Genomic DNA, 26,327 nt, shown 5'->3' with positions numbered 1-26,327 from the left:
ATAAGTCCATATTCTATCCTTTTTCTGCTTGGCTTTTTTAGGGCAGCCATGTCTTGTCTTTGCCTCTGAAGTAAAAATCTGGATGACTGATCTAGAAGGTCCATTTTTAAAGCTGTTATGTAGATTTTATATCTTTGAATGTACATTGGTGGAAAACTAAGACCTAAACAATTTTTCTGGGAATTGTTAAATTGTAAAATAACACTACTCATTCTTAGGAGCCTTTATTTACAAAATAAATAACTGCCCAATTCATCAGTTTATTTTAGGGTAAAACTTAAGAAATACCTTAGAAAATGTTTCATAAAATTTGAAAATAAAAGTTTTTATAATACACTACTGATAATTTATATGGTTTTACATTTATTATGGTTTTCTCTTTCTGAATTAATGTAAACTTATTTCCTTTGGAACAAGGTTGATACATCTTTAATAAACAATAAATTGACTTCTGATGAAACAGTTGAAGTGCCTAAGGATGGCAAAACTAAAACCTATTCAGAAAGAAAAAGATTAAGTGATTATGAACTTCAACAAGATGAACCACCAGCAAAGAAAGGTAACTCCTTCAACTACTAACTATAGGGTTTTTAAGGAACTAATATCTAAACCAGAAAATAGTTGCAAGATGGAGGAAATTTACTTGTCTGAAGAAGTCCTGAGAAAATCTAAATGTCATGAAGTTTTAGGCTAGCATGTTATAAAGTGTTTGGAGAATGGGTATACTTAAAGCTGTGCTTTTTTTTAAAAATATTTTTATTATTTGTGAGGTAGAGTTACAGAGAGATGGGGAGAGACTGACAGAATAGTTTTCCATCTGCTGGTTCACTCCCCAGATGATAGTAAGGGACAGAGCTGGGCCAATTAGGAGCCAGGAGCCAGGAGCCAGGAGCTTCTTCCAGGAGCAGGGCCCTAAGCACTTGGGAATCAGATCTTCCATCTGCTGGTTCACTCCCCAAATAGATGCAATGACTAGGGCTGTGCCAGGTTGAAGCAAGGAGCCAGGAGCTTCTAGGTCTCCCACATGGGTGCAGGGGCCTAGGGATTTGGGCTGTCTTCCATTGTGTTCCCAGGCATTTCAGCAGGGAGCCGGATGGGAAGCAGCTGGGGCTTGACGCATACAGCATGCCAGCACTGTGGACTGGGGCTTAACTTGCTGTGTCACAGCACCGGCCCCCAACAAAATAGATTTTAAAAAATTTATTAGATTTTTGCTAATTGTGCATCTAATCTAAGCCTAGTTTAATGTATACCAACTGTAACTGTTAAAGTTTGTCAGATTTAATAACCTTTTTTTAATTTTTAAAGGACTTACACCGACTAGTTCAGCTATCACTGAACAAAAGAAAAGTGAAATGCAACACAGCAGTCCAGAAAACAGGAAAGACATTACAGTTTTACAAGATAATGAAAGGCTGAAAACACTTTTACTTGTTGAAGATGAACTTAAAAACGAAAAGGAAGAAAAAACAGAATTAAATAAACAGATTGTTAATTTGCAGCAAGAACTTTCTTTATCTGAAAAAAAGAGTTTAATGTTAAGCATAGAGGTTCAAAAAATTCAGTCAGATTATGACAGTGCAATTGCTGAATTACATGTACTTAGAGGTATAAATCAAGAACAGGAGGAAAAGATCATGAAGTTATCAAAGGAGATAGAAACTGCTACAAGAAACATCACAAATAATGTTTCAAAAATAAAATTAATGCAGACAAAAATAGATGAACTGCGTTCATTTGACTCAGTTTCTCAGATCTCAAACATAGATTTACTCCATCTTAAGGATCTGTCAAATGATTCTCAGGAAGAGAACCTGGCAAATACCCAGGTATACCAATTAGATAGTGATTATTTGAAAAGTAATCACGTTAAGGACTATTGTGTTCAAGAATTCAGTAGAGATAATTCTTTCCACACTAGTATTGAAGCTATTTGGGAAGAATGTAAGGAGATTGTAAGGGCCTCCTCCAAAAAGAGTCATCAGATCCAGGAACTAGAAAAGCAAATTGAAAAATTAAAAACAGAAGTAGAAAGCTATAAAGATGAAAGCCATAGACTAGAAATAAAAGAATGTGATATTAAACATCAAGGTGACCTACTGAAAGAAAAAGAAAGTATTATACAACAGCTGAAGGAAGAATTACAAGAAAAAAATGATCATCTTGCTGATCAAGAACAGCGTGTAGTTGAAGGAAAGAGAGCACTGTCAGAACTTACACAAGACATTACTCGCTATCAGGAAAAAATAAAAGAACTTGAAACAGTCTTAGAGACCCAGAAAGATGAGTGTAAGCATTCAGCCAAATTAGAACAAGACATTTTGGAAAAGGAATCTATCATTTTAAAGTTAGAAGGAAATCTAAAGGAATTTCAAGCAGATCTTCAGGATTCTCTCAAAAACACCAAAGATTTAAGTGAAAAGGAAGTCAAGTTGAAAGAAGAAATCGTACAATTAACAAATAATTTGCAAGATATGACACATTCACTTCACTTAATGGAAGAAGAAAAAGAAGCCAATAGGCAAGAAACAAAAAAGTAAGCTAAATGTTATTCAGGATGTTTTAAGATATGCAAAGTATTCATTTTTCTGTATAGCTTTTAAACCTTTAGATTGACGTAACAATCTGGTAAAGTTTAGCATGTGTAGCCTTTGAATCAAAAATTATATGCAGAGAATAGCTTATAAATATCACATGAAATATTAACTGAAGTACTAGATCATAGTTTGGACGTTGCAAATTTGTGAAAAGATGTAATTGTGCCAAAATAGTTACAGTTCACTTAGTGACCTTTGTGATAGTAACCTTTGTGATTAATGGTGCATGATTATAGAAAAGTGGTGTTTGTTTTTTAGATTGAAAGAAGAGCTCTGTGCAAGCTCTGCTCTTACCCAGAGTCTCAAAGCAGACCTTCAGAGAAAGGAAGAAGACTATGCTGAGCTCAAAGAGAAACTGACTGATGCTAAAAAGCAGATTGAGCAAGTACAGAAAGAAGTAAGTTCCTTAAAAATTTGTGGGGCCAATTTAACATAATAAAGTTCATTTTCCTTATATGTTATTTAGACATTAATTTTAGAATTGAAAGGAATGTTAGTCAACTTCATAATTTTTTTAATTGAAAAGTGATTTGAGAGGAAAATATAGTGAGCTCAAACTGAAGGATGTCAAACATTAAGAAAAATATATGCGCTCTGTGAGTTGATAATCTTTTTTTTCTTGAAAGGACTATCAATTCAAGTCCTCCAAAAAAAGGTAGAAAGCAGCTTGTGATTGCAGATAGTATTAAGGAGAGTCTGTTATGTGACTTATGTAATAACAAGTTTATTATAATTTAATTTTAAAATAGAGAATGTGATCACATGATTCCATATCCATAATGTACAAAAACATTCAGTGAGAAAAAAAAAATCTCCCCCCCTTCTAAGTCATCCAGTTTGCCTCCAAGGCATCAGATTTTGCTAATTACTTTGTCTACACTTCTGCCTCCCTTCTTTTCTCCATCCTGCTTTTCTTCCTATAAAATATGAAAATGTAAATACTGTCTTTTCATTTTAGTATAGCTTCACTGTCATTCCATATCTGTATGTAAAGAATTTATAAGGGAATTCTCGTGACAACAGTGTGTATTTATTATTAATTTGTCATATTGTTAGGCGGTTCAAGTGGTTCTTACACTTACACTGATACAAATTATCCAGCATTGCCATTTTGAACATTTGCAAGTCTCTCTGATATAAATTTTTAGAAGTAGAATTTATGGGACATTGTTTTGTACATTTGTAATTTCAACATTTATTACCCTCCTTAGAGGTTACACCAATTTACTTGCCATAGCAATGCATAAGAATGAGTGTTAGGTTTTTTATAACCTTATCTACAAAGCAGTAATATTTTATCATTTATTTGAAAGTCAGAATTACAGAGAGAGAGAGAGAGAGAATCTTCCATCTGCTGGTTTACTCCCCAAATGGCTGCAACCAGGAGCCAGGAGCTTCATCTGAATCTCCCACATGGATGGTGGGGCCCAAATACTTGGGCCATCAGTCGCTGCTTTTATCAGGCTATATTGGAAATGGAGTAGCTAGGACATAAACTATCACTGATATGGGATGCTGGCATCACAAGCAGCAGCTTTTTCTGTTAGACCACATCGCCAGTCCCTAGTGAGCATCTTTTTGCTTTTTTTTTTTTTTTTAAATGTGAACTATCTGCTCATGAATTTGCCTTTTAATTTTGGGTTATTTTATTTTATGTGTTTTTTCATTGCTTTGTACTTACTAGGTGCTTATTAGATATTAAGAAAATTAGCTTTTGGGGAATGTGGATTGGAAAGTTGTCTCCCAGTTGCTGTTTTTCTTGATTTTGATTATGGCTCTGTTTTTTTTTTTTTTTTTTTTTTGCCTTGGAGCAGATTTTGATTTTCTTTCCTCCCTCCCTCCCTCCCTCCCTCCCTCCCTTCCTACTTTCCTTCCTTCTCTGCAAAAGATTTACTTTAGATCTAAGTATGTTTATAGGTTGAAAATACTGAATGGAAGATTTTGATTTTTTAAATTTGAACTTATTAATTTGTGTTTTATGACTGCCTGATTTTGTTTTATATTTTGACCTTCTCCAAAGACTAAGAAACTTTAAAAAATTTTTTTTGTCATTTGAGTTAGTTACAAAAAAATACTTAGGGGCGACACTGTGGCGTAGCAGGTTAGGCTGCTGTCTGTAGAGCCAGCATCCCATATGGGTGCCAGTTTGAGACCTGGCTGCTCCAATTCCAATCCAGCTCTCTGCTATGGCCTGAGAGAGCAGTAAAAGATGGCCCAAGTCCTTAGGCCCCTGCGCCCTAATGGGAAGACCTGGAGGAAGCTCCTGGCTCCTGGCTTCGGATTGGCGCAGCTTCAGCCATTGCAGCCAGTTGGGGAGTGAACCAGCAGATGGAAGCCTTCTCTCTCTCTGCCTCTCCTTCTCTCTCTGTGTAACTCTGATTTTCAAGTAAAATAAAATAAATCTTTTTAAAAAAATACTATACGGATGCTGTTTTGAGAATACCTACAGAGCTTGAGATTCTTTGAATCTTTGGACCAGTGGTCATGAATTTTAAACAATAAAATGCTATTATCATTAAATTAATCAATTTATTTTATGAATATTATTTTGTAGGTATCTGTAATGCGTGATGAGGAGAAATTACTGAGGGTTAAAATTAATGAACTGGAGAAAAAGAAAAATCAGTGTTCTCAGGAAATAGATATGAAACAGCGAACCATTCAACAACTCAAGGTAAAGGCTGTTTTTAAGGATGGTTTAAGTGCATTCTGTTACATTTTAGTGTCTAATAAAACATACATTTTTAATAAATTCTCTTTTAACATTTTTTTGGAATCAAAAAATAAATGACTTAAATAAGTCCATAGTGACTTGCTGCTAACAAATAGAATGTGGAAAAATAATAGCAACGGTACTATGAAGAAAATTAGCAAATACCATCCTTTTTTTCCCTTTTTTTTTTTGGTCGTAAAGAGTATCTATTTGAGAGGTAGAGTTACAGACAGAGAGAGGGAGAGAAAGATCTTCCATCTGCTGGTTCACTCCCAAGTGGCCACTACAGCTGGAGCTGAGCCAAAGCAAAGCCAGGAGCCAGGAGCTTCTTCCAGGTCTCCCACGCAGGTGAAGGAGCCCCAGTACTTGGATGATCTTCTAATGCTTTCCCAGGCCATAAATAGAGAGCTGTTTATTTAATTGAAAGGAAGAAAGAGCAGCCAAGACACCAACAGATGATTGCATGGGATGCTGGCACCGCAGGCAGAGGCTTAACCTACTGTGCCACAGTGCTGACCCCACAAATAGCATCTTAACCAAATGTTTCATAATACCATTGCCAGCAATAAGTCTTACTATTGGTAAAATGTACTTCCTGATTTGATATAGAAGAGCACGTTGATGTAGAAGGACACTTTCCCTCTGTGGTATACTTCCCCCCAATTTATAACCTCAATCTATTCATGAGAAAGCATCTGACATACCCCGTCTGAGGATGTTTGCAGTGCCTTATCAGTGTAAAGTGTCAAGGGTGTTAAAGATGAAGACAGGTGAACAGTTACAGGTGTAAGACTACTACAGAGACATGATGACTGAATGCAGTGTTATCTCCCAAAAAGATCCTGGGACAGAAAAAGAAGAGCAACTGGGAAACTGATTGCTAATAATTTTTTTTTTTAAGATTTATTTTATTTATTTGAAAGGCAGATTTACAGAGAGAGAGAGAGGTCTTCCATCTGCTGGTTCACTCCCTAAATGGCCGCAACAGCCAGAGATGAGCCAGGCTGGAGCCAGGAGCCACGAGCTTTTTCCAGGTCTCCCCTGTGGGTGCAGGGACCCAAGCACTTGGGCCATCCTCCACTGCTTTCCCAGGCACGTTAGCAGTAAGCTGGATTGGAAGTGGAACAGCAGGGACTCAAACTGGAGCCCATATAGGATGCTGTTGCTGCAGGCAGTGGGATATCCCACTATGCCACAATTTTGGCCTCCAGTTACTAGTCTTATATCCATGTTAATTTCTTGATTTTTGGTAAAGTAAATCATGATAATATGATGGGGAAACTGAATTGAGGTTATATAACAAATTTTGTATGCTATTTTCACAATTCTTCTGTAATGCTAAAATTATGTTTTAAAAACATTTTAAAAAGCTAAAAATTAGTCTAGGCTTTCTCACACATTCTTTTTAAAATTACACTTGATAAGCAAAATCCCTTTATTGTAAATGATTATAATCTTGGTGCAAGTTAAATTATAAGATGACAATAAAAAAATGGATTCATTGTATGCTTTCAAGTTTTGCTTTTAAATGGAGCAAACTAATGAATGTTCAGGTATAAACACATGAGTTTAATTCTTAATGAAGTATAATATCTACTAAAGCAGTACATACTTTCATAATAGAATTTAAAGATTTCTAGATTCTGTAATCTAAGAGTCTTGAAGTGAGGAAATAGTGATGAAATTAGATGAGATTGGGAGTGAAATTTGAGTTAGCTTCTGGTTAAACTTAAAATTGTAGCATTTCCAGTCCCCATAAGTTAATCTTGCCTCCTGTGATTCGGGTTACATTTTCCAATACTACAACTACTTTCTAGTAGAGAGGGAAGGAGGCTCTGTTATTTCTGCATCTTGAATTTAGTGATGGGGAATTTTTAAATGGTTTTCCTTCTTAGTTTTATGTTAAGTACATAGTAGACTTCTGTTTTCTCTTGTTTTCCTTTTGTAGTATATGCAGTGTGTGTTTATTTTCCTACCATTTTCATCCTGCCCTGTTCTCCAAGGTGAAAGAAACTTTGAAGCTTAACACTTAGCAGCCTTGTAGAAGATTGATTTTACAATTAATTTTGAGCCCTGATTTCAAGACCCACTATTAAATGTTATTGTATATTGAAATTAATTTTGCATTTAATTAATATTCGTTCATTTTATAGGAGCAGCTAAGTAATCAGAAAGTGGACGAAGTGATACAACAGTATGAGAGAGTATGCAAAGGTCAGGAACAAATTTGTATTTCCTCCACGAATATGATTGCAAAATATGTGGTCACCATAATAATTGGGTAATAGTTTCCTTTGAAAATTTGGAATTGAAGTGAGGGCAACATAAGTTTACCAAAAGAGAAAAGCATAATTTTATTTTAAAGATTGATTTATTTGAAAGTTGGAGTTACATAGAGAGAGAGAGAGAGAGAGAGAGAGGAGGTTGGTCGGTCTGTTGGTCTGTCTTCTATCCGCTGGTTTACTACCCAGATGGCCTCAACGGCCAGAGCTATGCCGATATGGAGCCAGGAGCCAGGAGCTTCTTCCAGGTCTCCCACGCGGGTGCAGGGGCCCAAGCACTTGGGCCATCTGTTTTCCCAGGCCATAGCAGAGAGCTGGATTAGAAATGGAGCAGCGAAGATTCGAACCGGCGCCCTTATGGGATGCCAGCACTGCAGGTGGCGGCTTTATTTGCTATGCTACAGCCCCGGCCCCAACATAATTCTAATGAATAACTTACCAAATTAAAGTAGAAAAATAAACGAGTAAGAAATAAAAGCAATGTTGAAAATGACAAGGGTTTTATGAAAAATAAAGTCAGAGTTATAAATATCACAGTATAATTTGTGGAATAAGATTGTGTAAAACATATACTTCAGGTAAAATGTCATTAAAATTTGTATTTTTAAAGAAATTTTAAAAGCCACTTAATATTTTATATTTATTAATTTGAAAGACAAATAGTAACAGATACAGAAAGAGAGTGAGAGTGGGAGTGAGCAGGAGTGCTCTCATTTGCTGGTTCATGTTCCAAATGCCCACAGGGGCCAGGGCTGTGCAACACTGAAACAGGGACTGGGAGCCCAGTACCAGTCTACCATGTGAGTGGCAGGGGCCCAGTTAAGTTTCACTTCTGGCTCCCAGCATATTTATTTAGTAGGAAGCTATAATTAGGAGCCAGAGCCAGGAATTGAACCTGGTCACTCTGGTGTGGAATGTTTCATCCTAACTGGTGCCTTAACTTCTAGGCTATCCCTCCTAACACTTTAGATTCAAATTCTCAATGATGAATTATGCTTTTCTTAATGAAGTTATATTGATTTATTTATTGGAATATTATAAAATTACTTTTATAGATGATAAACATGTATTTCTTTTCTTAACCTTATGTGGATTTTTCTTTTCTCAGTCATTCACCCCTTGAGTTCTTAGTTGTGTGAATGATACGCTGGAGCTTGTATCTAAGTTTGCGTTAGATTTACTGTGAAATATCAAACTTTGATTACTAATCCCTTTCCCTACTTATGACTTTCTACCTGTTTTCAAATAACCTACTTAATAATTTCTCTCTTGAAGGCTTTCTTAGATGTTATAGTTCTCATTGATGCTTTACCTTGAATGTTAAGCATTTGATTGCTGGTTTATTTTTTTAAAGATTTATTTATTTATTTATTGGGAAGGCAGAGAGAGAGAGAGACTGAAAGAGAGAGATTAATCTTTCATCCACTGGTTCACTTCCTAAATGGCTGCAGTGGCCAGGGCTTGGATAGACTGAAGCCAGGAACCTGGTACTTCTGGATTTCCCATGTGGGTAACAAAGGCCCAAGCACTTCAGCCATCTTCCTGCTGCTTTCCCAGGCACGTTAGCAGGGAGCTGGAACAGAAGTGTAGCAGGTCAGTCTTGCACTGTTGATCATTTGGGAAGCCAGCATCCCCGGCAGTAGTTTTACCTGCTACGGCACAATCCCAGTCCCTGCTTGCTCATGTGATAGTAATGTATTTTATATGGTGACAGCCAGTAGCTATCTTTTCTTTTTTTGACAGGCAGAGTGGACAGTGAGAGAGAGAGAGAGAGAGAGAAAGGTCTTCCTTTGCCGTTGGTTCACCCTCCAATGGCCGCTGCAGCTGGCGCTTGCGGCTGTCGCACCATGCTGATCCGAAGGCAGGAGCCAGGTGCTTCTCCTGGTCTCCCATGGGGTGCAGGGCCCAAGGACATGGGCCATCCTCTACTGCACTCCCGGGCCACAGCAGAGAGCTGGCCTGGAAGAGGGGCAACCGGGACAGGATCTGGCACCCCGACTGGGACTAGAACCTGGGGTGCTGGCGCCGCAGGCGGAGGATTAACCTGTTGAGCTACGGCACCGGCTAGCCAATAGCTATCTTGAGATGTATCTTTAGATAGCCCCAATGAGATTGTTATTTCAGCCTTCTTTAGTTTGCTTTATTTTCCATTTTAATTGTTGTATATATTTAGTCTTCCTGAAATAGTTTACATTACTGGAGGCATTGACTGATAGAATAATTATATTTTTTCCTTCACCTCTCTTGTTTGGTACATCAAATAATAGATGAATGGCTGTTACAGAGTTATCATCATCAATGTCCTGACATTTCTTCTTTTTTTTAAGTTTATTCTTTAGTTTTTAACAGATTCAATGTAGTTCATAGATAAAATTCTAAGAATGCAATGATTTTCCTTTCTTCCCTCCTTCTCTCTCTGGGATTTTCTTAATTGGTAAAGCTGTTCATATAAATTCTTTCTGACCCCGTAGGTTAGAGTCAGTATATGCAAGATAAGAATTCTTTGAGTAAACTTATTACCAGTTATGTACCAGAATATATTTGCAAATCATACTTCTAGAAAGAAAGGGTTATTTATATGATAATACTAAGATCACTTTAATCCTTGGAGGAATTTTGGTTACCTAGTACTCCTGGCAGCTTACATCAATGGACAATAATACTGGAAATTATTCATGTAATTGTTTCTTATTGTTTTGTTTATTTTAAGTTTGCATTGTACACATTTTGAGAGAGCCATCTTTTAGAATTTCTGTCATTCAAAACAACCTGATTTTGAGCTGTGCACTTTCAGTTTTATTACTCCTGACATTAGAAGTTTTGTTCTCTAAAATGAACCTTTCTGCTGTGTGCCATCACCAGAGGCAACCACCTCATCTTTCCTCTCTATTGATGTCTTACAGACAGGGTTAAAATAGAGTTGCTTATAAGTTGTTAATGTAGTCATTTTTCAAGGACCAGAAAGAGTTTTGGTAAGGTTAGTATCAGTGTCATGTTGGAGACACTGGTTATAAAAACCAGAAATAACAAATATTTGAATTTGAGTGTTTTTCTAGAAAAAAAATTATCTCAATTTAAAAAAAAGGATCTAATTGTGATTGGGAATATTTGAGTTTTAGGAGGTAAAGGTTTGATTGAGTTTTGGTTTAAGAAAAATAGCTCTAAAAATAAGTTGTTTTCCCAGTTTTTTCTAAACTTGAAGATTAATTTTTTCTGGGGAGATTCCTTTTTTATACGTTCATACTTTTTTTTGATCATCCAAGCATCCATCTGTGCATCAGGTAAGTATTTAGTGCATCATATATGCCAGTAATATTTTAGGAATTGTGGGTATAGTAGTGAACAAGAGATAGATTCTGTCTATTTAGAATTCATATTACTTAATAAAAGTATATTTTAATTTTAGAAACGGCAAAAGTTGGGTTGTTGGATGTTATTAATTTCTAAAATGTTCTTCCCTCAACTTTTAGATCTGAATGTGAAAGAAAAAATAATTGAAGGTATGCGATTGACACTAGAAGAACAAGAACAAACTCAGGTAGAACAAGATCAAGTGCTGGAGGCTAAATTGGAGGAAGCTGACTGGCTGGCCACAGGTAAAATAAGATAGCTTACATATCTCAAAACATACCTTTTAATTTTGTAAATATTTATTTGAGAGACAGAGATACTGAGAAAGGCAAACAGACAGAGGGAAAGAGAGCTTCCATCTGATGGTTCACTACCTAAATACCCACAACAGCCATGACTGGGCTAGGGTGGAAAATGGGAGATAGGAAGGCAGTGCAGGTCTCTCACATTGGTGGCAGGAACCCAATTACTTGAGCCATTACCTCTGACTCCCAGGCTTTGCATTGATGAGATACTGGAGTCAGGAGCCAGAGCTGGAAGTCAAATCCAAATACTCTGTTCCTGGCATTTTAACCATCTGGCTAAACTAGATTTCTTCTATTTTAAAGTAGCAGAGTATTTATAATAATTTGTAACAGAAAAATGTTTGGTGTGTTTCTTGAATGTCTTGTCATTTTCCACTATAATAAAAATTGTTTTATCTAATGAAATTACATGCTGTAAAGGAATAACTTGTGAATTATATAACTTGTGCATAACCAGACATGAAGAGAGTTTTCCAGGAATATGTGGGAAAATTTGACAGTTATTTACTAATAATAAAGCTATGTGTGATTCTTGTAGAAAAAAGAAATTTAGAATCAGGAAATTGCCTGTGCCATTTTATATATAACCTTGGCAGGACATTTTTGCTGACTCAGCCTACTTGTTCCCTCTCTGAAAAACGTGGTTGATGGATAAAGCCATGTATACTATTGCACATTATTTTATGAGTATCAGATAAGATGATAAATACAAGAATAGTTTATAATTCCTAAAACTATATTTTTAAGATTTATTTTTTACTGGAGGGTCAGGGTTAGAGAGAGATGGAGAGACAGAGAGAGAGATTTTCCATCCTCTGGGTCACTCCCTGTGTGTCCACAACAGCCAGGATTGGGCTAGGCCAAAGCTGGAAGCCAGGAGCTTCTTCCAGGTCTGCCACATGGGTAACAGGGGCCCAAGCATTGGGCCATCTTCTCTTGCTTTTCCCAGAACATTAACAGGGAGCTGAACTGGAAGTGAAGCAGCTGGGACATGAACTGGCACCGTGTGGGCCCATATGGGATGCTGGCATTGCAGGTGGTGGCGTTATCCACAATGCTGGGACCAAAACTCTATTTTGGTGGATTAAATTGTGATGATGATGAGGGTGATGATGATGATGTTGGTGGTGGTGGTGATGGGTACATGCCACTTCATACGTTGCTACACACTTTCATTGCCTTGGCATACCTTTTTTTTTTTGAGGTTTACATGAATTATCGTATGTAATTAAGGCCAGTATGAATTTATACTGTGTACTTGGAGCATTATTTATTATGTTCCTGAGAAATCCCTGTAGTTCCTTTTCACTCAGAATTTAAGAATCTTAAAAGTTCGGCTGAAGAGTTGAAAGCGTATTGTATTCTTAGATTGCTTGGCTATCCTGACATACAGTTGAAACTTATTCTTAATGTCTGGTTATATAAGTTATATAATTCACATGTTACTGAGTTCTTGAAAGATCCCTGTAGTTCCTCTTCACTAAGAATCTGGTAAGAATTCTTAAAGGGGCCAGTGCCATGCATGGCGCAGTGGGTTAATCCTCCGCCTGCCATGCTGGAATCCCATATGGGTGCAGGTTCTAGTCCCAGCTGCTCGTCTTCCAGTCCAGCTCTCTGCTGTGGCCTGGGAAAGCAGTACAAGATGTCTCAAGTACTTGGGCCCCTGTACCTGCATGGGAGACCAGGAAGAAGCACCTGGCTTCAAATCAGCACAGCTCCGGCCGTTGCGGCCATTTGGGGAGTGAACCAACGGAAGGAAGACCTTTCTCTCTGTCTTTCCCTCTCACTGTCTGTAACTCTGCCTCTCAAATAAATAAATAAAATCTTTTAAAAAAAAGAATTCTTAAAAGTTTAGCTGTTATAATAGTCTCAGTTTCATTTTGGTTTTGTTCTTCTGAGCTCTGCTGAATTTTGACTGTATCCATATCACTTGTATCTCCATGTGGTATACTTTTGGCTTGTAGTTTAAAAAAATAATATTATGTTTTCAAAATCAGAATTGAAGAGATGGAAAGAAAAATGCAAAGAAATGGAAACCAAATGTAATCAAAGTTCAAATAAAGACCTTGAAGATTCAGATGTGCTTCATAAAAAGCTCAGTAAGCTTCAAGATGAATTACAGGTATGATTTTATCTATTGGTATACCTGTGTATCTATGTTGATTATATTTTCATTATACATCCTCTTATAATTCAGTATTTTATATTTTGCACTTAATGTAGATATGGATGAAACAATACCTGGGAATTATTAATACATGAACATAAATTTTCAGGGCACTGTGCAATTACATGGGCAAAAAATTCTGAAGATACAAACTGTTATTGAGTTCCAATGGAAATGCAGTGGTTGGATCTCAATTTTATATTTTATGCATTTAATTTTAAAATCACCACTTAAATGTCTTTGTAGCCATATATCTGTTCCTTTGTTGGATACTGCTATGGAGAAGGTAACTATTAACTGTATTTTTGGGACTCAAGGAAGCATAATAATGATTTTGAAAAGTTGTCTGCATCTAAATTATTTTTTTATTTTAGGCTGTATATAATCAGATACTAAAAAAGTACAGAAACTTATAGTGGCTAATTTTATATTATAGAATTTACAAGTAGCTAGAAAGAAGAAAACACCATTAATTATGAAAAATAATATATCAACTATATTGAGAAAGTTCATATTAAGAAGCACTGGTATATTTTGTATTGTTCTAAAATAATGTGATTTCTTTCTTAGATTATGAACTTTGTAATACTGGAATACACTGCTATAGTTCATCTAGTACAGTGGTTCTAAAAATTTTTAAAGTCTTTTCATTTCAAACAGGTTTTTACTTGAATTTTTTGATATATAAAATATGTACTTGTGAACACTAAGGATTGGTAGAACTCAGCTTAAATATCATTGATCAGCTATATTCACTGTCTAGCTGTTTTGAATGTTCCTCCTGTTAACATAGGCTATTCTTTCTTTCTTTATTTAAAGATTTTATTTATTTATTTGAGAGGTAGAGTTACAGAGAGAGGGAGGGAGAGACAGAGAGAAAGGTCTTCCATCTGCTGGTTCACTCCCCAGATGGCCACAATGGCCGGTGCAGTGCCGATCTGAAACTAGGAGCCAGGCAGGATTTTCTTCCAGATCTTCCATGTGGGTGCAGGGCCTGAAGGACTTGGGCCATCTTCTACTGCTTTCTCAGACCATAGCAGAGGGCTGGATTGGAAGAGGTGCATCCAGGACTAGAACTGGCACCCATATGGGAGGATTAAACTACTGTGGCACAGTGCTGTCCCACTTATTCTTTACTTAGTATCCTAGATAACTAGTAATATTTCATTGTTAGAACTGCACCATCAGAAATGATCACCCTAAATGATGTCTTTTTTTTTCCCCTGGGATTTAGGAATTCCTTCCTCACTGTAACTCTTTCAAAATTTGATTTTTTTTTTAAGATTTATTTATTTATTTGAGAGGCAGAGTTACAGAGAGCAGGAGAGATAGAGGGAGAGGTCTTCCATCTGCTGTTCACTTCCCAAATGGCCACAATGGCTAGAGCCAGGCTCATTCAAAGCCAGGAGCCAGGAGCCAGGAGCTTCTTCCAGGTCTCCCATGTAGATGTAGGGGCCCAAGCACTTGAGTCATCTTCCACAGCTTTCCCAGGCCATCAGTGGGGAGCTGGCTTGGAAGTGCAGCATCTGGGACTCAGACAGCACCCATATGGAATGCTTACGGCGCAGGTGGAGGCTCAGCCTACTACACCAAAGTGCTAGACCTGTAAATTGTTTATTTCTTAAGCTCACTGATAAAGAAAAAGACTTCAACTGGACTTTACAGCAATAAAGTGTTTCTTTTTTTTAAAGACTTATTTATTTGTTTGAAAGTCAGAGTTACACAGAGAAAGAAGGAGAGGGAGAGAGAGAGAGAGAGATGTTTTCCATCTGCTGGTTCACTCTCCAATTGGTGGCAACAGCTAGAGCTACACCGATCTGAAGCTAGGAGCTTCTTCTGTGTTTCCCATGCGGGTGCAGGGGCCCAAGGACTTTGGCCATCTTTTACTGCTTTCCAGGCCATAGCAGAGAGCTGGATCGGAAGTGGAGCATCCGGGACTTGAACTGGCGCCCATATGGGATGCCAGCACTGCAGGCAACAGCTTTACCTGCTATGCCAAAGTGCCAGCCCCAGCTATACAGTTATTAAATGAAGCACTGTTTAAGACAGTAGTTCAGGGGCCAGCTCTGTGACGCAGCAGGTTAACGCCCTGGCCTGAAGCTCCAGCATCTCATATGGGCGCCAGTTCGAGATCCAGCTACTCGACTTCCAATCCAGCTCTCTGCTATGGCCTGGGAAAGCAGATGGCCCAAGTGCTTGGGTCCCTGCACCCACATGGGAGACCTGGAAAAGCTCCTGGCTCCTGGCTTCGGATCGGTGCAGTTCCAGCCATTGTGGCCAACTGAGGAGTGAACCATCAGATGGAAGACCTCTCTCTCTGCCTCTCCTCTCTCTGTGTAACTCTGACTTTCAAATGAATAAATAAAATCTTAAAAAAAAAAAAAAAAAAAGACAGTAGCTCAGCGAATGTGTCTGTATAATATGAAATAAATTCTGAACATGTCATTTAAAGAAAAGCACAGTTTTTAAAAGCATAAAAAGTGATGGCTTGTATGAACATTTTGGAAAAGCAAATTTATTGACTATTGATGAGTGATAATAACATGTACCATTTATATTTATAGGAAACTGAACAAAAGTATAAAGCTGATAGAAATAAATGGTTAGAAGAAAAAACTCTGCTTATCAGTCAAGCAAAAGAAGCCGAGAGCCTAAGAAACAAAGAGATGAAAAAATATGCTGAAGACCGGGAGCGTTGCTTAAAGCAACAAAATGAAGTGGTTAGTAACAGTCATATCTTTGTGTTTCATTTGCTTTTCTTGAGGTTTATTCTTGAGAGTCTTCTCAGTCTCTGCATGGTTGCCTGATTTTTTTTTTTTTCTTTTTTTGCTTTAAGGCAGATTTTCTATTTGTAAAACAATTTCACTGGCAGAGCTTATCTTGGCTTTTACTTAAGTTCTTGTTTTAGCAGTCCATTAAGCAAGTTGGGAAAATACTTAATTGCCTCTCAGTATCAAGAAACTGAATTGAGGAAATCTATTTCTTCTGATTGCTACAATATAGGAATATTTGTTGTTTTACCTACAATAATTATAGTTTTCTCTATAATATTTTAAAACTTTGCATTTTGAACTGTAAGTTCTAACTTAGTGTGTATGTTTTATGTCATAAGCCAATTTTATCAGGACTTTTCAAAAAGTCGACTAAATAGGTTTTTCTTTTTTTAAGATTTATTTATTTATTTGAAAGTCAGAGTTACACAGAAAGAGAAGAAAAGGCAGAGAGAGAGAGGTCTTCCATCCGCTGGCTCACTCCCCAGTTGACCACAATGGCTAGAGCTGTGCCAATCTGGAGCCAGGAGCTTCTTCTGGGTCTCCCACACAGGGGCAAGAACCCAAGGTCTTGGGCCATCTTCCACTGCTTTCCCAGGGGATAGCAGAGAGCTGGATTGGAAGTGGAGAAGCCAGGACTCGAACTGGCTTCCATATTGGATGCTAGCACTGCAGGCAACATCTTTACCTGTTTCACCACAGCCTCAGCCCCTGTTTTCCCTTTTTTAATTGGCTCTTAGTCTATTTGATATGGCAGAGTTGACAGTCAGAAAATGGAAATTAAAAGTTATTATCGGGGCTGATGCTCTCTCTCACAGAGAGGGAGAGGCAGAGAGACAGAGAGAGAGAGAGAGAGAGAGAGAGAGAGAGAGAGGTCCTCCATCCGCTGGATCACTCCCCAATTGGCCACAGTGGCTGGAACTGCACCAGTCCAGAGCCAGGAGCCTCTTCCGGGTCTCCCATGCAGGTATAGGGGCCCAAGGACCTGGGCCATCCTCCACTGCCTTCCACTGTGCTTTATGCCACAGTGCTGGCCCCCAGATTGTATCTTACTTGTTTAGTTGTTCCTTAATCTCTTTCAGCATTGCTTTGTAGTTTTCCATGTTTACTTTTGTACCTATTTTTGTGAATTTATCACTGATTATGTCGTGAACCTACTAGAAATGCTTCAAAAATTATTTCGCTATAATTTAACCTCTCATTTCCCATATATTGGTAAAATGCTGGCAGTAGCTTAAAAGCTACAGTTCTAGGGGCCAGCATTGTGGTGCAAGGCTAAGCTACTGCCTGTGATGCCTATGCCAGCAGTCCCAGCTGCTGTGCTTCTGATCCAGCTCCCTGCTAATGTGCCTGAGAAAGCAGCAGAAGATGGCTCAAGTATTTGGTCCTCTGGAGCTTGAAGCTCTTGGCTTCAGCCTGGACCAGCCTTGGCCCGTGCAGCCATTTAAGGAGTGAACCAGTAGATGGAAGATCTTTCTATTTGTCTCTTCCTTTTTCTCTCTCTGCCACTTGGCCTTTCAAAATAAGTAAATATATTTTAAAAAAGAAAAATCTGTAGTTCTATTTGTTTATTGAAATAAGTGTCCAGGAAGCTGATTTGTGGAATGAGATGGGACAAGAATAACTATAGCTTGTGGACATTTAGTTTATGTGATAGTGTTACATAATTTTTTTCAGATTATTTATTTATTTGAGAGGCAGAATTAGAGAGACAGACAGAGAGCTCCCCCATCCGCTGATTTACTCGCCAAATGGCTGCAACCGTAGGAGCTGCGCTGAGCTGATCCGAAGCCAGGAGTCAGGAGCTTCTTCCAGGTCTACCATGTGGGTACAGGGGCCCAAGCACTTTGGCCATCTTCTGCTGCTTTCCCAGGTGCATTATCAGGGAGCTGGATCAGAAGTGGAGCAGCTAGAACGCTAACTGGTGCCCACAGGGATGCCATACTGCAGGCAGCGGCCTAACTTACTATGCCATGGTGCTGGCCCCATATGTATTTTGTTGTATAGGTAAATATTTTCTCTAGACTTGACAATGTAGTTTGTTATATAGTGTCTTCACAGTTGTATTCATGATGTTATGTATAATAACATTTTCTAAAATTCTTAACATTAATCATATTTCAAGATTTACTTTAATGTTTTCTCTACTTCTTGAATAGGAGATACTGACAGCACAGCTGGAAGAGAAAAATAATGACCTTCAAAAGTGGCGAGAAGAACGGGATCAACTGGTTGCCGCTTTAGAAATACAACTGAAAACACTGATCTCCAACAACAAACAGAAAGATTATGAAATTGAGCAATTAAAAGAGATCACGTCAGAGGTTTCTAAAACAATAGTCAGTAGAATCTTGTTCTTTCTCTTTCTAGTGAACACAGAAAATTTTCAAAATTATTTGGTTAACTTTCAGAGATTAAATAAGTTTCAGTAGATCAAAGAGACATCAGAGGTTGAATAATTATGAGATTTCTCAATTTTTGAGTCTTCAATTGTCAGTGGCTTGAAACTTTGCTCTTTTTGTAATATTTTGGTCGTATATCTTAAGTTGAGTAATTAGAAAATGAACACTTTGTGATTTCATCCCTAGTCTATCTTTAAAATGTGAAAATGTGGTTCGGCCTAAAATATTGGTGACATGTAAATACTTAGGCCCACTCTTAGATTCAGTGTCTGCAGATACAAGTTATTCTGAAGATAAGCATTGCAGTGGAGAGAGAAATCATGAGTCATTTAGCATTTACTTTTGTAATATTATTTTGGGGCTGGAAATCTTGAATGAAGAGAGGACTGCCTTTCACAGTATGTCTTCCCAGTAAATCACATCAGGTGCATCTGAAGATAGTGTTACAGAATAAATGATCTGCACTTAAAGATCTGCTATGTTCAAGCCTTATTAAAATATGGGGTAAACAATATATGTGTATGTGAGAAAGACTTCCACATGACTAAAGATACTCAGAGACTGCCTTTTCAAAAAGAGGAATACCATGTCGTGTAAATAACACAAAGCAGAAAGTCAGAAAAACTAGCTATTGGCTGTTGTCACTGTGGCTTTGCAACCTTTGGGGAAAATTGCTTGACATTTCTAAACTTTATCTAAAATAGATAATAGCATCTTTGTAACAGAATTATGAAATTAATCCTGACATTATGAAATAGCATACTTCCTACCACGGTAGAAGTCAGAACATACTAGTTGCTTTCCTCGTTATAAAGTCAGTGGGATCTGTTATTATTTGATAATAATGCATAGGTGATGTAAGAGGTACATTTGACGTTCAATTTTAATGACTGTGATAAGAATGGTCTACATTGGAGTTTGTTAAGTTTTAAAATATAATGATACTTTTTTTAATTTAAAGATTTATCTTCTTCATTTGAAAGGCAGAGGGAGAGAGGGAGAAATGGAGAGACAGAGAGAGCGAGCGAGCTCTTCCATTTGCTGGTTCACTCCCCAAATGGCCACAAAGGCTAGGGATGGGCCAGGTGGAGGCAGGAACTTCTTCCCAGTCTCCCACATGGATACAAGGGCCCAAGGACTTGGGCCATCTTCCATTGCTTTCCCGGGGTCATTAGTAGGGAGCTGGATTTGAAGTGGAGCAGCTAGAACTCAAACTGGTGCCCATATGGGATGTCGGCATTGTAGGTGGTGTCTTAACCTGTTACTCCATAACATTGGCCCCCTGATAGCTTTTTGTTTTTTTTTTAAGATTTATTTGTATATTTGAAAGGCAGAGTTACAGAGAGGCAGAGGTAGAGAGACAGAGAGAGAGAGGTCTTCCATCTGCTGGTTCATTTCCCAGATGGCTGCAATGGCTGGAGCTGTGCCGATCCAAAGCCAGGAGACAGGAGCTTCTTCTGGGTCTCCCACATGGGTACAGGGGCCCAAGCACTTGGGCTATCCTCCAGTGCCTTCCCAGGCCATAGCAGAGAGCTGCATCAGAAGTGGAGAAGCTGGGACTTGAACTGGTGCCTTTGTGGGATGCTTGCACTGCAGGTGGTTGCTTTAGCCACAGTGCCACAGCACCCCTCCTCCCTCCCACCCCCCCGTTCTTTGTAAATCACTTAATTAGGGTTTAGTAATAGAACCTATCTTTTTTTTTTTTTTTTTTTTTTTTTTTTTTTGACAGGCAGAGTGGACAGTGAGAGAGAGAGACAGAGAGAAAGGTCTTCCTTTGCCGTTGGTTCACCCTCCAATGGCCGCCGCGGCTGGCGCGCTGCGGCCGGCGCACCGCGGCCGGCGCACCGCGCTGATCCGATGGCAGGAGCCAGGAGCCAGGTGCTTTTCCTGGTCTCCCATGGGGTGCAGGGCCCAAGCACCTGGGCCATCCTCCACCGCACTCCCTGGCCACAGCAGAGGGCTGGCCTGGAAGAGGGGCAACCGGGACAGAATCCGGCGCCCCGACCGGGACTAGAACCCGGTGTGCCGGCGCCGCTAGGCAGAGGATTAGCCTAGCGAGCCGCGGCGCCGGCCAGAACCTATCTTATGACTAAGAAAATGTAATGAAGAGTGTCCTGCAAAAAAGTCTTAGTTGTCGTTGTGGTCTTTTCTATTCTGTGGCTATAGTTGCATTCCCAAAAAGTCTGTGGTTTTTCAAAATTGTATTATCAAAAGCAGTTGCTAAGGTTCAATTTCCAACTCAGTGTTGATCTTAGGTGTGTCATTTAATATCTCTAGGTCTGTATTTCCTCAACTGGAAATAGGAATAATGATACTTGCTTAACTAGAGTTATAGTGAAAGTGAAATGAGAGAATGTACGCGAAACATGTCTGCAGCTGAAGATAATATTTTAAATTTCTCCTTATAACAGTCCCCAAAAAGCTAGAAAGTTGTTCAGCGTTATTTCACTGTCTGAGTATGAAAAAGAAGTGGAAGGAGGGTCTGCTTATCATTGAAAAATCATTGGTTATTTCTGCCGCTTAGTCCACGCAAATCTTGATTTTATTTTTTATTCTTTATGTGAAGTGTTATGATATATTTTCAGTTTAACAATGGCTTGTTGTTTTAATATTTCCTTACTTTAGAAAACAGAAGTCATGGATATCAAGCCCACACAAAATAGTTCAGTAGATGCTAGCAAAGTTGAAACTGAACCTCAATCAGCAAATTTTGAAATTTCTGGGACTGCAGTAGAGGTGAGTATTTGGTTATACTGCTTTTTATTTTCTTTACTCAGCATTAACACTTGCAAGTATAATGTAGTTAATTGTTACAGTTTCCTTGCTATAAAGTTACCTATATATATACAGTCAGTTGGGTGAAGGAAAAATACAGGTGTTTGAGGAAAGATGATGAAATTCTTCTGGGAGGTTGGATCAGAAAGTGAACTTAATTTTTTAAAAGCATCTGTTAATATAAACAAGTTTGATGATCAGAAATAGGAAATACCGGCCGGCGCCACTGCTCACTAGGCTAATCCTCTGCCTAGCGGCGCCGGCACACTGGGTTCTAGTCCCGGTCAGGGCGCCGGATTCTGTCATGGTTGCCCCTCTTACAGGCCAGCTCTATGCTGTGGCCAGGGAGTGCAGTGGAGGATTGCCCAAGTGCTTGGGCCCTGCACCCCATGGGAGACCAGGAGAAGCACCTGGCTCCTGCCTTCGGATCAGCGCGGTGTGCTGGCCGCAGCGCGCCGGCTGCGGCGGCCGTTGGAGGGTGAATCAACGGCAAAGGAAGACCTTTCTCTCTCTCTCTCTGTCTCTCTCTCTCACTGTCCACTCTGCCTGTCAAAAAAAAAAAAAAAAAAGGAAATACCACAAAAGATAATATGATAATTTACTATAAGGAGTTTCTTTAATAAAACATTGTTTTAAATAGTGTTTTTTTAAATTGTATCCATTTAATAACTTCCTCACCAATCTTCAATAACTCATTAAGCGTTTCCTTAATTTATACTGGGTTTAGGCTTCTGTAAATAATCTTGAACAACATAAAGATTCTCAGATTAGATATGAGTTAGATAAAAATTTTGTTACTTAATAGTTCTTAAGATAAAATTACTTTAGAAATTATTTATTAAGCATGTTTATTGGGAACACTCAATGTTGGGAACTTGAGGATACAAATATGGTATGATCACCATCCTCAGGGAGTAAGGAATCTAATAAGACAGATACATAAATGACTAACTTGTGTGACCTTACCTTATTGGCTAAGCATTATTGTAGAAGTATGAAGTGCTACTACCAGGAACACTGAGGAAGATGCATTGAATTTTGCTTGGGTGGTTGTGGTAGTGGATTAAGAAAAGGTAATATTACTAGATCACAAAGCTGAAGAGAAGCTTACTAATTAAAAAGTGCAATGAGAAGGTTATTTTAATATAGAAAAATAACATGAACCGTTCCTTTTGTCTGGCTTTTCCTTGATCCTTCTAGGTAGAATTCCAAGTAATTAGCATTGATCAATACAAACCATAAAACTTGTGGAAAATCTTGATGTTGGTCCATAAACAAAAATTGATTCTTGATTGCTTGAGCAGTCACACATAGTGGGACATTTTCATTTTATTAAAGATTTATTTATTTTATTTGTAAGGCAAAGTTACAGAGAGAGCAAGAGGAAGAGACAGAGCTTGAGATCTTTCATCCGCTGGTTCACCCCACAAATGTCCTCAATGGTCGGAGCTGGGCCAGACTGAAGCAGGGATTTCTTCCCAGTCTCCCATGTTGGTGCAGGGGCCCATGCACTTGGGCCATTTTTTGCTGCCTTCCCAGGCATATCAGCAGGGAGCTGGATTGGAAATGGGGCAGCCAGTACTCAAAACAGTGCTGGTGTTACAGACAGCAGCTTTACTTGCTACGCCACAACACTAGCCCCATGCAACATTTCTTTTACTCCAAGTTTTATATATATATTGTCCTAAAGCCTCTTGGTTCTAATTTCTTATTAATAATTCTAGCAAGGAGCCAGTGTTGTGGCATAGTGGGTAAACCTGTCACCTTCGATACTAGCATCCCACATTGGTGCTGGTTCATCATGTCCTGGTTATTCCATTTCCTTTTTTTTTTTTTTTTTTAAAGATTTTATTATTAATTCATTTGAAAGTTATACAGAGAGAGAAGGAGAAGCAAAGAGAGAGGCTTCCATCTGCTGATTCACTCCCTAATTGGTCGCAATGGCTGGAGCTGATCTGAAGCCAGGAGCCAGGAGCTTCTTCCAGTCTCCCACGCAGGTACAAGAGCCCAAGGACTTAAGCCATCTTCTGCTGCTTTCCCAGGCCATAGCAGAGAGTTGGATTGGAAGTAGAGCAGCCGGGACTCGAACCAGCACCCATATGGGACGCTGGCACTGCAGGTGGCAGTTTTACCACTATGCCACAGTGCTGGCCCCTGCTCCATTTCCAGTACAACTTCCTATTTAATGGCCTGGGAAAAGCAGCAGAAGGTGGTTCAAGTGTTTGGGCCCTTGTAGTCACATGGGAGACCCAGATAAAAGCTCCTGCTTTTGCTTGGCCCATCCCTGGCTATTGTGACCCTCTAGAGAGTAAACCAGCAGTTAGAAGATCTTTCTGTTTCTGTTCTCTTTCTTGTAGCACTGCCTTTCAAATAAAAATAAAAATAATTCTAGTGGTTATCGTATATTTCACAGTCTTGGGGCATCATTATAATACTATTGTGTGTGTGTGTGTTTAAGATTTATTTTATTTATTTGAAAGGCAGAGTTTACAGAGAGAGAGGGAGAGACAGAGAGATCTTCCATCTGCTGGTTCACTCCAAAAATGGTTGCAATGGCTGGCGCTCAGTCAGGCTGATGCCAGGAGCTTCATCTGGTTTTCCCACGTGGGTGTATGGGCCCAAGGACTTGGGCTTCTTTATGTTGCTTTCCCAGGCACATAAGCAGGGAGCTGGATCAGAAGTGGAGCAGCCGGTACTCAAACCAGTGCCCATATGGCATGGTGGCATTGCAGGCAGTGGCTTAACCCGTTACACCACAACACCAGCCCCTATTTTGTATTCTTGCCTTCATGAAATCTGCATACTCTACTGGGGTGAAAAATAAAATAAAAATGTCCCTGTAGGGTGAAAGTCTGAAATGATTCATTCACATAGTAGTTGAGTTTGGATGTTCCACTGGACTTAGCATGTGACTTCTGTGGGCCTAGGCTTCTCATTGTGCAGTGGCTGGATTCTGAGATGGGGCATTTTGAGGAGGAGTGTCCTGAAAGTTAGTGTTCCAGGAGGAAGGAAATGAAGTTACAGTGCTTTGTATGATAGAGCCTAAGAACCATGATGTAGTGGGATGTAGTAGAAGTTAAGACCAGTCAAGATTCAAAAGAGGGGAAAAAAAGACCCCATATCTAGATGGCAAGAGTAGCAACAAATTTGCAGCCAATTTGAGATGTATATAACTGTACTGCTTGTTAAAAATTCCACACTCTTCCTTTGCAGATTTCTGACTTGATATGTTTGTGGTAGGGTCCAGTAATCTTTTTTTTTTTTTAAATATTTATTTATTTGAAAATCAGAGTTTAAAAGTGAGAGATTTCCCATCCTCTAGTTCACTCCTAGATGGCCACAATGGCCGGGCAGGAGCCAGGACCTTCTTCCAGGTCTCCCACATGGGTAGCAGGGGCACAAGGACTCGGACCATTTTCTTTATTTTTTTTTTAAATGGTTTTTTTTTTTTTTTTTTTTTTTTTTTTTTTTTTGACAGAGTTAGACAGTGAGAGAGACAGAGAGAAAGGTCTTCCTTCCGTTAGTTCACTCCCCAAATGGCTGCCATGGCTGGCGCTCTGCGCCAATCCGAAGCCAGGAGCCAGATACTTCCTCCTGGTCTCCCATGTGGGTGCAGGGACCCAAGCACTTGGGCCATCCTCCACTGCCTTCCTTCCCGGGCAACAGCAGAGAGCTGGACTGGAAGAAGAGCAACTGGGACTAGAACCCAACGTCCACATAGGATGCTGGCACTGCAGGCGGAGGATTAACCAAGTGAGCCACGGCGCCGGCCCTCCCGGACCATTTTCTGAAGTTGCTTTTCCCAGGCCTTTAGCAGGGAACTGGATTGGAAGTAGAGCTGCTGGGTCTCCAACTGGTGCCCTCATGGGATGCCAGCATTGCTGGTTGCGGCTTTACCCACTGTGCAACAATGTCAGTCCCCTCCAGTAATCTTTTGTTTTATTTTTTTGTGTGAGAGGCAGAGTTATAGACAGAGAGAGGGAAAGACAAAGGTCTTCCATCTGCTGGTTCATCACCAGATGGCTGCAACAGCAGGAGCTCGGTTGATCAGAAGCCAGGAGCTTCTTCCCAGTGCCTCATGTGGGTGCAATGGCCCAAGTACATGGGTTGTTTTCTGTTGCTTTCTTAGGCCATAGCAGAGAGCTGGATCGGAATTGGAGCAGCCGGGACTAGAACCAGTTACCTATGGGATGCTAGCATTGCAGGCGGAGGCTTTAGCCCACTACACCACGGTGCTGGCTCCCCCTTCAGTAATGTTTAAATAAATTCTCTAGGTAATTCATGGGCTTGTACACCTTTGAGAAATGTGGATCTATAAATTTCCTCCAGTTTTAACATACCATGTATAAACCAAGAGAGGGTAAATGATAACTCAGTCTTCTATCATTGTTGTCCTCACTTTTTATCTTTCCCAATTTATTGCCATGAATAGTTGCTTAGAAGAATTTGTTTTTGTGATTTATAAATTCATATTCTACAAATAAATTATTTTTTACTTTTTGATTATGTTTTAGGATGGATCTGTAGTTCTTGACTCTTGTGAAGTGTCAACAGAAAATGATCAAAGCACTCGATTCCCAAAACCTGAGTTAGAGATTCATTTTACACCTTTGCGACCAAACCAAATGGCGGTGAAACACTCTGGTTGTACTACACCAGTGACAGTTAAGATTTCCAAGGCCCGGAAGAGGAAGAGTAATGAAATGGAGGAGGTAATGAATTACTTAACTGATGAGTAAATTTAACAACCAATTCTTATTGAGTTCAGTTGTACTACATAGTTGAGCTTTGCTGCACTGCGTTCCTGTTGAGAAGCCCCACTCTTTCAGTCCTGCACAATCATTAATGGCATTTTTTTTTAAAAAGATTTACTTATTTATTTGAAAGGCAGAATTACACAGAGATTGAAATCTCCACTGGTTCACTTCCTACATGGCTACAGTAGCCAGGGCTGGGTCAGGCTG

At 39.2% G+C, this 26,327-nt stretch overlaps 1 protein-coding gene across 4 annotated transcripts in view; it reads left to right on the top strand.

The window, feature by feature from the left end:
• KIF20B (kinesin family member 20B) overlaps nt 1-26,327 on the top strand; it is a 67,927-nt gene that overhangs the window by 31,779 nt on the left and 9,821 nt on the right. For all 4 annotated transcript variants that reach the window (XM_008270183.5, XM_008270181.5, XM_089314788.1 and 1 more), the window contains exons 18-28: nt 418-559; nt 1,309-2,536; nt 2,856-2,994; nt 5,152-5,271; nt 7,464-7,524; nt 11,063-11,188; nt 13,246-13,370; nt 15,980-16,135; nt 18,346-18,525; nt 21,214-21,324; nt 25,878-26,075. In XM_008270183.5, coding sequence (XP_008268405.3) covers nt 418-559; nt 1,309-2,536; nt 2,856-2,994; nt 5,152-5,271; nt 7,464-7,524; nt 11,063-11,188; nt 13,246-13,370; nt 15,980-16,135; nt 18,346-18,525; nt 21,214-21,324; nt 25,878-26,075 — 2,586 coding nt within the window. The remainder of the gene's footprint in view (nt 1-417; nt 560-1,308; nt 2,537-2,855; nt 2,995-5,151; nt 5,272-7,463; nt 7,525-11,062; nt 11,189-13,245; nt 13,371-15,979; nt 16,136-18,345; nt 18,526-21,213; nt 21,325-25,877; nt 26,076-26,327) is intronic.

Source organism: Oryctolagus cuniculus, chromosome 15 (assembly GCF_051225735.1).
Source record: "Oryctolagus cuniculus isolate XC-2025 breed Fujian yellow rabbit chromosome 15, ASM5122573v1, whole genome shotgun sequence".
Lineage (NCBI taxonomy): Eukaryota > Metazoa > Chordata > Mammalia > Lagomorpha > Leporidae > Oryctolagus > Oryctolagus cuniculus.
This window is presented reverse-complemented; position numbering and strand designations above follow the sequence as displayed.